General features: G+C 40.0%; 1 protein-coding gene and 1 non-coding gene across 5 annotated transcripts in view; both read left to right on the forward strand.

Annotated features, from left to right (window-relative positions):
* Positions 1–14,967, forward strand: part of CORIN (corin, serine peptidase) — a 330,706-nt gene that overhangs the window by 269,413 nt on the left and 46,326 nt on the right. For all 4 annotated transcript variants that reach the window (XM_062213544.1, XM_062213543.1, XM_062213542.1 and 1 more), the window contains exons 13-14: positions 635–742; positions 12,881–12,994. In XM_062213544.1, coding sequence (XP_062069528.1) covers positions 635–742; positions 12,881–12,994 — 222 coding nt within the window. The remainder of the gene's footprint in view (positions 1–634; positions 743–12,880; positions 12,995–14,967) is intronic.
* On the forward strand, positions 13,804–13,934 carry LOC133775514 (small nucleolar RNA SNORA51). Its single transcript, XR_009868257.1, has one exon. It is a non-coding gene; the product is annotated as a small nucleolar RNA SNORA51 (small nucleolar RNA).

Here is a 14,967-nt window from a genome sequence, read left to right on the forward strand (position 1 = left end):
TTTAGACATTGTCGTCATTTTAAAATAAAGAAATGGTCAGAAGAGTAAAAGCAAACCCAGATATGTTTAGCGTTGCAGGCGTTTATCATTTTAACCAATTATCACTCACAGAGCCCTATGTGTAGACTGTGCTTGTACCCTGGAGGTCTTGGATGTAATGATGAGTATTGGGCTATGGTTGCTTCAGCTGCAGAGTAAGGAGAGGCCTTAGCAACACTGGGCTGTTAAGTAAAGACTTGGAGTTAGGAACCTGACCACCAGGCAGATAGACTGGGAGTTGGAACTGATCTTAACACATTGTGGGCAACTGGGCAGTCAGGCGCATGGACTGCTCAAGGCGTGTCAGGCACTGGCAACCATTCAGTTGTCTGTTAGGAGCGATAATTAATCTGTTGAGCACATAGGCACCAGACCACTGATCTGGAGAGATGGCTTCTGGGGCCAAGGGGAAAGAGGCTGGACAGCGGACTGAGACTGATTCTGCGAAGGCCAAGGAAACGCCGGCTGTCTCAGCGCACACGTGACCATCCTTAGGCACAATAACAGCTCCCTGAGAGCATCTCATACCAAAACAGGTAACTCTGCGGATATTTCTGTGTCTTTCACTCACTGAGGGTAACATTGTTTTTAACAGAATGTTCCCCCAGTCACTTCAAATGCCGCTCGGGACGGTGTGTTCTGGCTTCCAGGAGATGTGATGGCCAGGCTGACTGTGACGACGACAGTGATGAAGAAAACTGTGGTATGTATATGAGGTGGCACTTTTCTCGAATGTTCAGAAATAACTGTTTAGGATAAGGAACTGTGTTAAAAAATGCAAGCTGTTCACTGGAAGTAAGTAGTGCTGATTCATTGATGTCTAGATTTGATGCTAATTCATTCACTTCTTAAGATCAACAGGAAGCATGAACTGGTAAGTGGTTTTTCTGTTAACTCTTGATTTTCCTTAAATTTTGCGTCTTTGTGTAACCTTGATGATGTACAAGGGTACGTCAAGGACTTTATGGCAAATGGAATTAAAATATAAATTAATTTGGTGCAATATATACATTAAGATTTATTTTTTGAAAGTCAGAGTTAAACAGAGAGAGGAGAGGGCAGTCTTCCATCTGATGGTTCAACTCCCCAGATGGTCACAATAGCCGGAGCTGCGCTGATCTGAAGCCAGGAGCCAGCTTCTTCCAGGTCTCCCACGTGGGTGCAGGGGCCCAAGGACTTGGGCCATCTTCCACTGCTTTCCCAGACCATAGCAGAGAGCTGGATTAGAAGAGGAGCAGCTGGGACTAGAACCAGCGTCCATATGGGATGCCGGCAGTTCAGGCCAGGGCATTAGCCCTCTGCGCCACAGCGCCGGCCCTGGTGCAGTATAGTTTTTGACATCCATGCTTATTACAGGTCTTCAAAAAGTTTATGGAAATATAGATTATGAAAAACTATGAATTACAAAATCTTTGTTCAAAAAGTTACCTTTTAATTCCATTTGCCAGAAGCTTTTGAAGTATTCTCATATGCTCAAACTCTTAATTAAAGGGGCAAACACTTCACAATGTAAGCAATTATTTTATAATTAAATTCTAAGGCAGTTGTTATCTGTTTTAAAGTCAGAGTCATGGTGCATTCCCTTAGGATCCTGTGTTGCCAAACGGGCGTCTAGACACACAGAGTTCATGCTCCAGTGTCCACATTTCATTGGTATCCATTTGCGTGCCCTCTTATTTTTTCTTTGTTGGCAAAGGATAAAACTCTTTCTGACATTTCTGCTGTTGAGTTCCAAAATCACCAATGGAAAGGCCAGAAATGCCAATGGTAATTTAAGTGGAACTAATTCCCATTTTATTTCCCTGCAAACCTTTGTACTTGTAACTTCAGAATATGTCAGGGAATAGAAAACAGATGATGTACTTTAATAAACAATATTCTGGAGTAAAGCAAGATGATCAAAGGGCCTCTCAGGATAGCTTGGTTATGATTATTTAGCTTCTCCTACCAAAAATGATACTTTTTTTCATTGCAAGCATATAAGGCAATACATCTTTTGAGATCATTTCAGCCTTTTGGCCTTTGAGGTAGGAAATATTGCCTTGCTCCCCAAAATGAATTTTCTGAGTAGACATTGCCCTTCTGGTCTAGACAAAATGTCACAAGCAATCAGCTGAAATCCTATCAGCTACTATAAATATGGACAAGTGCATCTTCTGGAAAATTACAGCTGTCAGAATGATGGTACAATGACTAGCAGTAATTTTGTTATGGAAGAGCATACAGTGTTTTGAGAACCAACTGTTTGCTTATCTGTGATCTTGCTGTAAGGAAAGAGAAACATCTTAAATGCCCTTATAGTTGAGAGCGTGTCAAAAATTTCATGAGAAAGTAAAATCAAAAGATAATTTTTGTGCAAAAAATTTTTGAAAACCACATAGATTTTTTTAGTCACATTTTCCATGAACTTTTTGAAGACTTCTTGTAAGATATTTGATATATACTTGAGAATGTATTAGATTTGTATATTTAATAGTGACTATTTTGAGTTGCAGCTTTGAATGGATTTTCCTACATGGTTCAAAGATATTGTATGATACTCTATTGGGATGGATAGACCTAAATTTTCCTTAAGGGACTAAATATTTGAGAAATGTAAAAGCTTAGTTTTTTTTTTAAATAGCCTTTTTAAGGCTAAAAGGTCTGAGTTCTAGAATAAACAAGCATGAATAGATTTTAAAAAAATTATGCCAAAATAAGCTTATCTTTTAATTCCATTTTCCACTAATGTTTTGATATACTTTCATCTACAAGAAAAAAAGAAATTCAAAGTATGATAGCAGAGAATGAGTTTAAATGATCCTAAAATACCAAGTTTCTGGTTAACTAATGAATTTTCATCAATACTTCAACCACATCAAAATGACAGAATAAGTTTTTGTCTAACCTCTGTGAAACACTTAAAATTTTGACAGCACTGTTTAAAGCTCCAGCTAACAAAATATTAATTAAAAGTAGGTGAAGAATTATTACATTTGGAGTTATAGCAAATTGTTCCAACACATAAGTTTTGAGAAAACTTTCATTAAGTTTTCTGGAGTGACTGATAACAGAAATTTTATATAGGTTCCTCTTTGGAACATAGGCATGTAGTTGAATGGCTTGCCCAGTGTTCTGGAGGACATACTACTTACAATCAAATAATGGAGTTATGTTGATGAAGGCCCAACAGAAGACTATTGTGAAAACATCCAGTTTCCATTTTGCCTCCTTGCTGTTTGTCTGTTTTCATGTGTGCCTAGGCATACCATCTCGTAATGCAAACACCTGCTCCAGCAATACTTTATGATTTAGCCTGTCCATTGTGGCACTGAAGACTTCTAAATTCTTGGGCTTCCGGAATAATGTGATGATTAACTATTCACTCTGACAAATCTGCAGTTCTGCCAGAACTACTAACAGCATTATTAGGTTTTCCTCTATAAAAGAGACTTAATTCAGTTATAAAATAATTGAAGTAGTAGCAATTAACTTAGTGTTTCCGTGATACTTTTGTAGTAGCATGAAAAGCATGATAACCACAGCACTAACTTTATAAACACACTTTTAAAATATAGGCATTAGATTTTAGCAGTAAGCAATATTGTTCATAAATGTTTCCGACTGCCATGACAAATTTTTGTTGTTGAAATTGCTTTGTCATATGAAAATCGTGGCAGTATTTGAAATGTTTTCAATAAGTGCATGGAAGAATTATGCAAACCTGGACCCCTTGTTCCAAAACAGATTCATGGAATGGAACCTAACAGACAGAATGATTAGCAGTCAGCACTGATCAGTACAGAAATACTTCACAGTTTTCAAGGCTGATGGCTTGGCAGTATTGAAACATATGCTACACAGGTGGAACTGTCTATAAAACCAATAGAATGATATTAGCATGATAAAAATGAGTTTATTTTCAACATAACATTTTCCAAGTATTAATAATCAAGCAGTGGATAGCAAGGCAAAGTTTTGGGAAAAGCTTATGATTATAAAATAAACTGAAAATATGACACTGTAAAAATTTTTTTAAAAGAATAAGAAAGGAAGGAGAAGGGAGGGTGTGAGCATGGGCAGGAGAGAAGGTAGGGTGAGAAGTGCCACTGTGCTCCTAAATCTGTATATATAAAACACATGACCCAGATTTTTAAAAAAATGAAATTTGTTCACCTTATAGAAATTTTAAAATTTGGGAAAAAAAGGGAGGGGGGAAATCACTAGGAAAAACATTAAAGAGAAGAGAGTTAAGGAAAATAACAATGGGATTGTATTTCTTATTTTTTCTTTCATCCTGTAGATTTGAATGTGTGAGATTGGGGATAGCTTTTGCCAGGTTTATTTGGGCTATAAGAGCGGGTAGTACCTGGGTATGATGCAATCAGCACTTTCTCAGTGGGGAGGTTATGTAAGAACACAGCTGAAACTGGGTCTTTATAGGAATTGGCAAATATAAAATCTTTTATTACATGACCACAGGCATCATAATTACTAATGGACCACTTTTCTCTGTAAAAGAGCATAGACCATAGGAGAAAGATGCAATGAATGGCTGAGTGTCAGTAAGTGCCTTGAAATTCAGGATCACTTTGTCAAATATCTTTAGTCTCTTCTTAGACTCATATAAAATAAAACCTTTAAAGAAAACCTGAACCGTTTCTCAGAGTCAAAATCCCTATCCATAGGATGTATCCAAAGCTGTGACTCATATTTGTAGACTTTACAGATTTTAATTTTTTGAGAACACTTTTTCTAGCCTTTTGAACTCTCATAGAATTTGTATAGCTTCTCTATCCACTTGGACTCTTTAATAGTGTTGGATAACTTATCTCACAGAAAGGGGTAACTGGCTTTCTTGGCACACGGAGTACCCAACCTCACGCCTGTACATCTCTGCTCATGGAAGAAACCACTCTGCTCTGTGGCTGGCAGAGGAGTGAAAGTCCTTCATCCATACACCCCTAACTGTGCTTGCAGGATGACTGTTCAGGACTGGCCTTGGATCCCTCAGTAAGGTTTAATTTTTCCCTGTACCTGGAGAAGTGTTCTTCCTCCAAGCGTTACACTAGTTGGCTAAATGTTCCACTGTCTTATGTGGTATCTTGGGCAGTTACAGAATGATCTAGTAGATGAAGATTTGGATTTAAATCCAGTCTCAGCACCTAGAGGCTTTGTGACATTTTTTGTGACCTTCACTGAACTTCTGTGGGCCCCACTTACAAAATGCAGAGAACACCCATGTTGTCTCCCACAGTGTGGAATGTTTATGGCCTGCCACACTGAACCCTCAGAAGCCGATCAGCAAGAATACTCCCACCGTGGTGATTGGAAATCCAGGATGCAATCTCACATTCACCCCAGGCATCTCCCTTGAGGGAAGGAGTCTGGTCTGAGTCTTATTTCTGGCCATTACATACGGCAGAGAAGAGAAAGCTGACATGTCTTGTGCTGAGCAGAGGCTGAGGGAAGTAATCACTCACACAGTATCACGGAGAGCAGGCGTGGGTATCTCATCCTTGAGACATGGACTAACGCTTATATCTGTAGGACTGCAGCCATGTGGAGGTCCTGGCCTGTAGTTCAATGCCCTTTCTGTTCCCTTAGCCTGCATTTTCCACCTGTGGAAGAGGCTCTATGAGGATGGCTCCCCTAAAATGGGGGAGCGACTCAGGAGATGGGAAGCCTGATGGGACTCCTGAGGATGACCTGGGCTGGTGTTGCTGCCATGACAGTGTCCAGTGTGGGGGGCAGGTCCTGCATTGTGGTTGCTGTGTGGCCATGCGTTAGCCAAGAGTTTTGCACACTAGCAAGGTTTTCACACCTGTTACACCAGGCTCTGCCTGGAAACAGCTTCTGTGTTCCACTCTCATGTCACATTGACAGCTGCTTCCTGGGGTAGACGTTGGCCTGGGATGGCTGGATCTGAGCTGTTTCAGCTTCTGCCAGCTGCCAACCCAGGTTTACCTTGTATCCTCCTTCCTGTGAGCAGCCCCACCCTGGAGGGTGAGACAGTTTTAATTTCATGCTGTTTAAGTCAGGAGGCTGAGTGGTGCTATTCACCTGACATGCAGAACAAGAAGCAAGTGCATTAAGGTGATTTGCTCTCTTTACTTATATTGACATTGACAGCTTTTTTCTTTTTCTCTCCCCCACCCCCAGAGAAACAGACACTCTAGTTTAATTTTTGAATTTTATTTATTTTCACTTAAAAAGATCTTCTCTAAGGCATATTATATAAAAATTGTCAAGGACAAGGAGAGGCTTATAAACAGAGTAAGAGAAGAGCATGAAGGCACATATAAAGGAAAACCAATTTTTTAAAGGATCTAGTTAGAGAGGTCTTCCATCCACTGGTTCACTCCCCAGATGGCTGCAATGGATGAGGCTGGGCTGATCCAAAGCCTGGAGGGAGGAGCTTCTTCCAGGTCTCTCACATGGGTGCAGGGGCCCAAGCACTTGGGCCATCTTCCACTGCTTTCCCAGGTCATAAGCAAAGAGCTGAATTGGAAGCTGAGCAGCCAGGACTTGAACTGGCGCCCATATGGGATGCCAGTGCTGCAGGCAGAGGCATAACCTACTATACCACAGTGCCGGCCCCAAGGAAAACCAATAAGACTCACAGCAGACTTCTCAGCAGAAACCCTACAGGCCAGAAGAGAGTGGGATGATATATTCAAGGTCTTAAAAGAAGAAAACTTCTGACCAAGGATATTATATCCAGATAATCTATCCTTTAGAAGTGAAGGAGAAATAAGGTATTTCCCAGATAAGCAAAAACTGAATCCACTACCACCAGACCAGACTTCTGAAATTCTGAAGGGAATCTTGCATTGGAAGTAAACATCATGAAAACACAGGACACCATCAAATTTACTAACAGAGCAGGTAGAATCAGTACCAACAAAATGACAGGTGTTAGTTCTTACTTTTCAATAGTAACCTTGAATGTAAACAGTGAATTTCCCCAGCTAAAAGATTTAGGATGGCTGAATGGATAAAAAACCAAGACCCTATTTTATGCAGGCTACAAGAAATTCATTTCATAAATACAGCACATAGGGTGAAAGTGAAGGGTTGGAAAAATATAAACCTGGCAAATGGAAACCAATAACCAGCAGAAATAGCTATCATATCAGATAATAGACTTTAAGTGAAGAACTATAAAAAGAAACAAAGATGAACTATTATATTTTGATAAAAGAACCAAATTCAGCAAAAAGATATAACAATCATAAATATATATGCTCCCAACACAAGACAAGCCAGATACACACACACATCAAATACTATTAGACCTTGAGAGAGAGAGACTCCAATGCAGTAATAATGGGTGACTTCAACACCCCCACTGTCATCAATGGACAGATAATCCAGACGTAAAATCAGTAAAGATACATAAGCGTTGAAGCATGCTGTTGAGCACATGGACCTAACAGGCATTTACAGGACATTTCACCCAATAGCTACAGAATATGCGTTCTTCTCATCAGCACATGGAACATTTTCTAGGACTGACCACAAATTAGGCCACAAATCAAGTCCCAGTGAATTCAAGAAGATTAACATCATTCTATGTATCCTCTTACCACAAAGGAATAAAACTAGAAATCAGCAAGAAAAATGCTAGAACATTCACAAACACATGGAAATTAAACCACATGCACTGAATGATCAATGGACCATTGAAGAAATTAAAATAAATTTTCTTGAAATAAATGAAAACACAAACATTTCAAAACCTGTGAGATACAGCAAAAGCAGTATTAACAGGGAAGTTTATAGCATTAAATGTTTACATAAAACAAAAAAGAAATGTCTCAAATGATCTATTGCTGCATCTTGAAGATTTAAGAAAACAAGGACAGGGGCCGGTGCTATGGCATAGCGGGTGAGTACCGCCACCTGTAGTACCAGCGTCCCATATGGGTGCCAGTTTGAGATCCGGCTGCTCCACTTCTGATCCAGCTCTCTGCTGTGGCCTGGGAAAGCAGTAGAAGATGGTCCAAGTCCTTGGGCCCCTGCCCTCGTGGGAGACCCGGAAGAAGTTCCTGGCTCCCGGCTTCAGATCAGCACAGCTCTGACTGTTGCGGCTAACAGGGGACTGAACCAGCGGATGGGAGACCGACCTCCCTCTCTCTCTCTCTCTGCCTTTCTGCCTCTCCTTCTCTTTTTAACTCTGACTTTCAAGGAAATAAATCCTTAAAAAAAAAAAAAAGGACAAACCAAACCTCAGATCAGCAAGAGGTGAGAAATAATAAGGATCAGCGCAATAATAAATAAATATAAAAAATAAAAAATATCAACAAAAATCTGAGTTTTTGAGAAGATAGACAAACACTTAGCTAGATTAATGAAGAAAAAACCTCAAAATTAGAGATGAAGAAGGAGACATTACAACCAACACCGCTGGAATACAAAGGATTGTTTTCATTTATTTGAAAAGCAGAGGAAGAGGGAAGAAACAGACACAGATTTCCAGTGCTATCCACTGGTTTACTCTCTAAACTGTCGCAGTAGCTGAGGATGAGCTGAGCTGAAGTGAGGAACCCAGAACTTAATCCAAATCTCATGTGGGTGGCAGGGAATCAAATACTAATACTTACCTGAGCCTTCATGGCTGCCTCCCAAGGCGTGCATCAGCAGGAAGCTGGATTGGAAGTGAAGCTGGGACTCGAACGAGCATTCTGATGTGGGTGTTCCAAATGATGGCTTAAGTGCTGCCCCAAATGCCCACCCCTGGCGGCTGCAGTAAAGATGGGCCTACCACTGGCAGGCAAGCCTGCTTCACAAAGTGTTTGCAAACATCGGAGTAAGCACACATCTGAGAATCATTGCTATCTTATCAATGTTACTGTTAGTGAGCATGCAGTTCACAAGGCTTTATGCCCAGAAGATCTATTTCTGTGGGCTCTGATCAGCTCAGACCAAGTGCCCATGAGCACCTCTGTACACTCAGGAAAGGTAGCTGGTGAACAAAAACTCCTGCAGCTTTTTTCATCCTCTGCTAGTATGCTTTGTGGTGAGAGAAGCAGCCCTGGGGCTGGGTGGGCACCATGGATGCTGAGCCTCCTTCGTGGTGTCCTTTGCTGTCTGGTGGACTGAATGGATTACATCACTTGGTGGGAGCTTGGTCACAGGCTGAGATTTCCAGATCCTTCTCAAACCTCAAGACTGTTGATGTCAGAATGTTCTGGATGATGTCTGTATTTTCTGCAAGCTGAAAACTGCAAGTGATCTTGAGGTGACTTCCTGGAAGAGATGTCCCTGGGCCTGAGAGCATTGCAAATGAAGAGCTCTCACTGTTTATTTCCTGTCTTTTCCTGGTAAATGCTCTAAATCAAATCTTGGCTACTAACAAAACTTTTTTTTGGTGATTTATTTCAATAATTGTGTTCAACAAGAATTTTGCATTTTTTTTCTCAGAAGGGATTCCAGGAAGCCTCAGTCAATTCTCTACAAAAGTTCTCTGAATCTTTTGTAAAAGGGCGAGTGAAAAATAACATTTTCAAAAGAAACTTATTATTTGGTCACTGTTTTGCATTTCATCCATCTTAAAACAAATGATCTTTTAGGAACCAGTTTTTGTTTTTTTTTTTTCTCCTTCCATGAAATGCAGTTCCATTTAAAATACACACATGTTGAAGGCTGGCAACCTGTACACTACTATTCTGGGCAGGGACTGAAGGCACCTCAAAGTGGAACACCACATGGTCTGTGCCTCATGTACTTCACAGCCTGGGGAGGGCAGGGATCTGAGTAGAGTGACAAACAAAACACCTGTGACTCTAGGCAGGCTTTCATGGGCATTCAAAATGCACTGTAATTCCATCACATGTCATTTAAAGATCTTCACTAGTGCTTGCTAGTTCATAGGAAAATTGCAGTTCAGATTATGGACTTATTGCCCTCATCTTGTGTGAATTATGTTTCTCATATTAACTGATAAAATTTCCAACCTTGGATCTTCACTTACCTTAAAGTAATGGCTTTCGTACCTGGCTTTGTAAACATTGTAGATATTTGGCATAGGAGATATATGGCATATGTTTGACTACACATGCAGATAGCCTATTAGTTTGTTGATGGAACTTACATTTTAATATAGTCTGCATGTAGATTCCTTGGCTTTGGCATTTTTGCCTAAAAACATAACTCATCATTTTATAGATAGGCCTATGTGTTGGCAAATTGATTTGAAAAGCAAAAGAAACCGCTAAATATTCATGTTCATGTATAGTTACTTTTTCATTTTGTTTCCCATTTCCCATGTGTCACTTGAATCTGTTAGGAGCAGATAGAGATTGTGCATTTCTACTTTTTTTTAGGAGGTTTTTATTTAATATAAATTTCACGGGTACAGCTTTTGGAATATAACAGTTCTTCCCCCCATACCTGCCCTCCCACCCCTACTCCTGTCCTACCTTCCACTCTCTCTTCCATCTCATTCTTCATTAAGATTCATTTTTTATTAACTTTATGTTCAGAAGATCAACTCTATACTAAGTAAAGATTTCAACAGTTTGCATCCACACAGACACACCAAGTGTAAAGTACTGTTTGAAGATGAGTTTTACCATTAATTCTCATAGGATAACTCATTAACGACAAAAGTCCTACATGTGGAACAAGTGCATAGTGACTCCTGTTGTTGATTTAACAATTGACACTCTTATTTATGACTTCAGTGATCACCTGAGGCTCTTGTCATGAACTTGTCACAGCTATGGAAGCCTCTTGAGTCCACAAATGCAGACATTATTTAGATAGGGTATAAGAAAAGTGGAAGTTCTCTCTTCCCTGCAGAGAAAGGTACCTCCTTCTTTGATTGTCCTTCTTGCTACTGGGATCTCACTCACAGAGATCTTTCATTTAGGTCATTTTTTGCCACAGTGTCTTGGCTTTCCATGCCTGAAATTCTCTCATGGGCTTTTTAGCCAGATCTGAATGCCTTGAAGGCTGATTCTGAGGCCAGAGTGCTGTTTAGGGTAATTTTCATTCTATGAGATGCTGTATGGCCTGCTTCCCATGTTGGATCATTTTCTCCTTTTTAAATTCTATCTATTGTTATTAGCAGACACTTAGTATTATTTATGTGATCCCTTTGGCACTTAATCCTGTCTTTATGATCAGTTATACACTTAAAATGATCACTTTAAGTAGTAAGATGGTATTAGTACCTGCCAATTTAGTGGGATTTGGAGTCCCATGGCAAGTTTTTAGCTTTACCCTTAGGGGTAAGTCTGTGGGAACGTGTACCAAACTGTACATCTTCTCCCTCTCTTATTCCCACTCTTACTTTTTACAGGGATCAATTTCCAATTGGATTTAAACATCTAAGAATAATTCTGTGTTAAGAATTCAACCAATTGTATTAAGTAGAAAAAGGAAATAATAAAAAGAATAAAATGAGCTGTTTCTGGACAGTCGGGACAAGGGCTGATCAATCAAATCATTGCTTCTCGTAGAGTCAATTTCACTTGTACAGGTTTCCTTTTAGATGCTCAGTTAGTTGTCACAGATCAGGGAGAACATATGGGACTGGCTTATTTCACTCAAAATGTTCTCCAGATTCCTCCATTTTGTTGCAAATGATGGGATTTCATTTTTTAAATCACTGTGTAGTAGTACTCCATAGAGCACATATCCCATAATTTAATTATCAGTCTTCTATTGATGGACATTTAGGTTGATTCTATGTTTTAGCTATTGTGAATTGAGCTGCAATAAACATGGAGGTGCAGATAGCTCTTTAATTTGCCAATTTAATTTCCCTTGGGTAGATTCTGAGGAGTGGGATGGCTGGGTCGTATGGTAGGACTATATTCAGATTTCTGAGGTTATCTCCAAACTGTCTTCCATAGTGTCTTTACCATATTGTATTCCCACCAACAGTGGATTAGTGTGCCTTTTCCCCTACATCCTTGCCAGCATTTGTTGTTAGTTGATTTCTGTATGAAAGCCATTCTAACCAGGGTGAGATGAAACCTCACTGTGGTTTTGGTTTGTTTGCATTTCCCTGACAGCTAGTCATCCTGAACATTTTTTCGTGTGTCTATTGGCCATTTGGATTTGCTCTTTTGAAAAGTAGTTTAAGCCCTTGGCCCATCTCTTAAGTGGATTGTTTTGTTGTTGTTGATTTTCTTGATCTCTTTGTAGATTCTGGTTCTTAATCATTTATCAGTTGCATAGCACATTTCTACTTTCAGAATTACATTATCTATGCTGTACAGGAGTCAAAACTTAAGAAAAAGGAACTCATGCCTTTGTGTTGTAATTTTTCTCTATAGCTTTGTTGGATCCACTCATCAGCTAAAATGGAATATTACAAAAACCAGTGACAGTCACACATGAATTTTATTGAAAATGAGAAGCAAATGAGAGACAAATGAGAAGAAAGGCAACTGATTGGGACCAGCCACCGATCAGGACCTACACTCCTTACCAGAATGCAGTCCCCAACAGCGAGTTACACAGCTTTTTATACTATTCTGTCCACTAGGGCTCACAATGTTGAACCAAACCCCTGGTATGCAGTAAACAATAAAAAGAAAACCAGAAAATGGTTGTAAGATAACAGTTAACAATAACAAACCCAATAACAGATCCAAGATTTGGTTGTAGGATAACAGTGAAGGACACATTTCTGTCAACCTAGTTCCTGGGAATTTGGGCCCACATAGTTTCACAAGATACACCCTTAGCTGTTAGCAAGCAAAGCTAATATGTACAGAAGCAAGAGATCTGCAATTAGCTTTTAGCCACACTCAGTCCATTTTGATTCTGCCTCTACAGCTTGACCAAATTCATCATTACTTTCAACACCGCATCCATTGCAAATAACCTTTCCTTCTGCCTCCAGGTTGTAAAGAAAGAGACCTGTGGGAGTGTCCATCCGATAAACAGTGTTTGAAGCACACATTGGTCTGTGATGGGTTCCCAGACTGTCCTGATAATATGGATGAAAAAAACTGCTGTAAGTGCTTTTTGGCATGTGTCAACCCCAACATTTTTCTTTAAGATTTATTTTATTTTTATTTGAAAGACAGAGTCACAGAGAGAGGTAGAGACAGAGAGATCTTCCATCCGCTGGTTTACTCCCTAGATGGCCGCTACAGCCAGAGCTGTGCCGATCCAAAGCCAGGAGCCAGGAACTTCTTCTGGGTCTCCCACACGGGTGCAGGGGCCCAAGGACTTGGGCCATCTTCTACTGCTATCTAGGCCATAGCAGAGAGCTGGATCGGAAGAGGAGCAGCTGGTACTCGAACCGGTGCCTATATAGGATGCCGGCACTTCAGGCCAGGGCTTTAACCCGCTGTGCCACAGCGCCAGCCCCCAACATTTTTGTTTTAAAAACTATATACCTCTCCCTTGGCAAACATGCAGGAAAGTTTGTAAATGTGTATCAGAAGCTCTTAGTTTTTGGGTGGGCATTTTGGCACAGCAGGTTAAGCCACTGGTTAGAATGTCTGTGTCCAATATCTGAATGCCTGGGATGGAGTCCCACCTCTGCTTCTGATCCAGCATTCTGCTGATATCCCTGGCAGGCAGCAGATGATCACCTCACTGTTAGATTCCTGCTGCCCACATAGGAGAACTGGATTGGGGAACCTGGCCTAGTTCTAGCTATTGCAGGTGTTTAGGGGATTTAGGGGATGAACCAGTAGATGAAATACCTTTCTCTCTGCCTTCCACTGTGTGTGTGTGTTTGTGTGTGTGTATGTATGTGTGTGTGTGTATGTCACTGTGGCTTTCAAATACATAATATTTTTTTTAAATGTTTCTGTCATCCTGATGCTTATCACAAGGCTGTGATCTTGCACTGACTGAATAGCAAAAGAAGGCAGACTTAGACCCTCATATATACCTCATCTCAGGCCTCATGCTTTGTCCATATTGTGAAGGGGGGGACATGGAAAAATATTTTTGAAATATTCAGAACTTTTGACCACAACTGCACCTGTAAATATATATGCCATGAATATACTCCACTGTTTAAAATATATACATGGTGGTATGTTCTAGCATTATTTGTGCCAAATGAAAACACCCCAAGTATCCAAAACTAAGAAAGATGAGATATAATGATTAGGTGAAATAATATGCAAACTTCAAAATAAAATTACACGATTCTCCAGGGTCCACTATATGAAATCAATTGAATAAAATAAGATATACAATAATATATGCAGTTTTGTCCTATGCTTTGAAAGTACATATATCCACAGAGGAAAAATATCAGAAGACTGTAATATAAAGTTTATAACTGTGACCTCTGGGCAGTGGGATCATTAAATTTTTTTAAAAATCTATATTTTCTCAATAATCACCATTACCTTTAAAACAAAAAACAAAACAAAAAAACTTTGCCTCTAAGATGTTTCACCTATAAGTGACAGAAATCCCAACTCAAAATGACAATGAAGACATTTATTATCTGATTTATATATCAGATATGTCTTTTATTATCATGTAAAGAAGTCAAGAGCAGGGTAGATTCTTGAGACTGTGGGAGTTCACAACTTGTGTGTGATTCTTTCAACTTGACCTTGAACTGGCTCCTAGCACAGTCCAAAGATGACTGCTGAGGGCACCTGGGCCACCAGGCTGCCTTGATCATATCCAGTCCTCATCTCTGGACCATCATTAACTCATTCACTCAGGTCAACTTTGGTAGAGGGCCAGTGTGCAGTCAGGAGCCTTGGTATAGATTAGGAAAGACAGTTTTGTGCAAACAGTTGAATTGCAAAATGCAGCACCATGCAGAGAGAGCCAATTAGAAAAAGATGCCATTCCCTCCAGTTGCCCCCATGCCTCTGTAGGGCACCTGGCCTGGCCAGCAGAATTTGGACTGGAACTAACCTGTGAAGCACAACCTACAAAGCTATAGGCCAAGGCCCTGATCTTGGATCCTGCACTAATAACTGCACTTAGAAAAAATTAATCAGC

The sequence above is a fragment of the Lepus europaeus genome, chromosome 16 (assembly GCF_033115175.1).
Source record: "Lepus europaeus isolate LE1 chromosome 16, mLepTim1.pri, whole genome shotgun sequence".
Taxonomy (NCBI): Eukaryota; Metazoa; Chordata; class Mammalia; order Lagomorpha; family Leporidae; genus Lepus; species Lepus europaeus.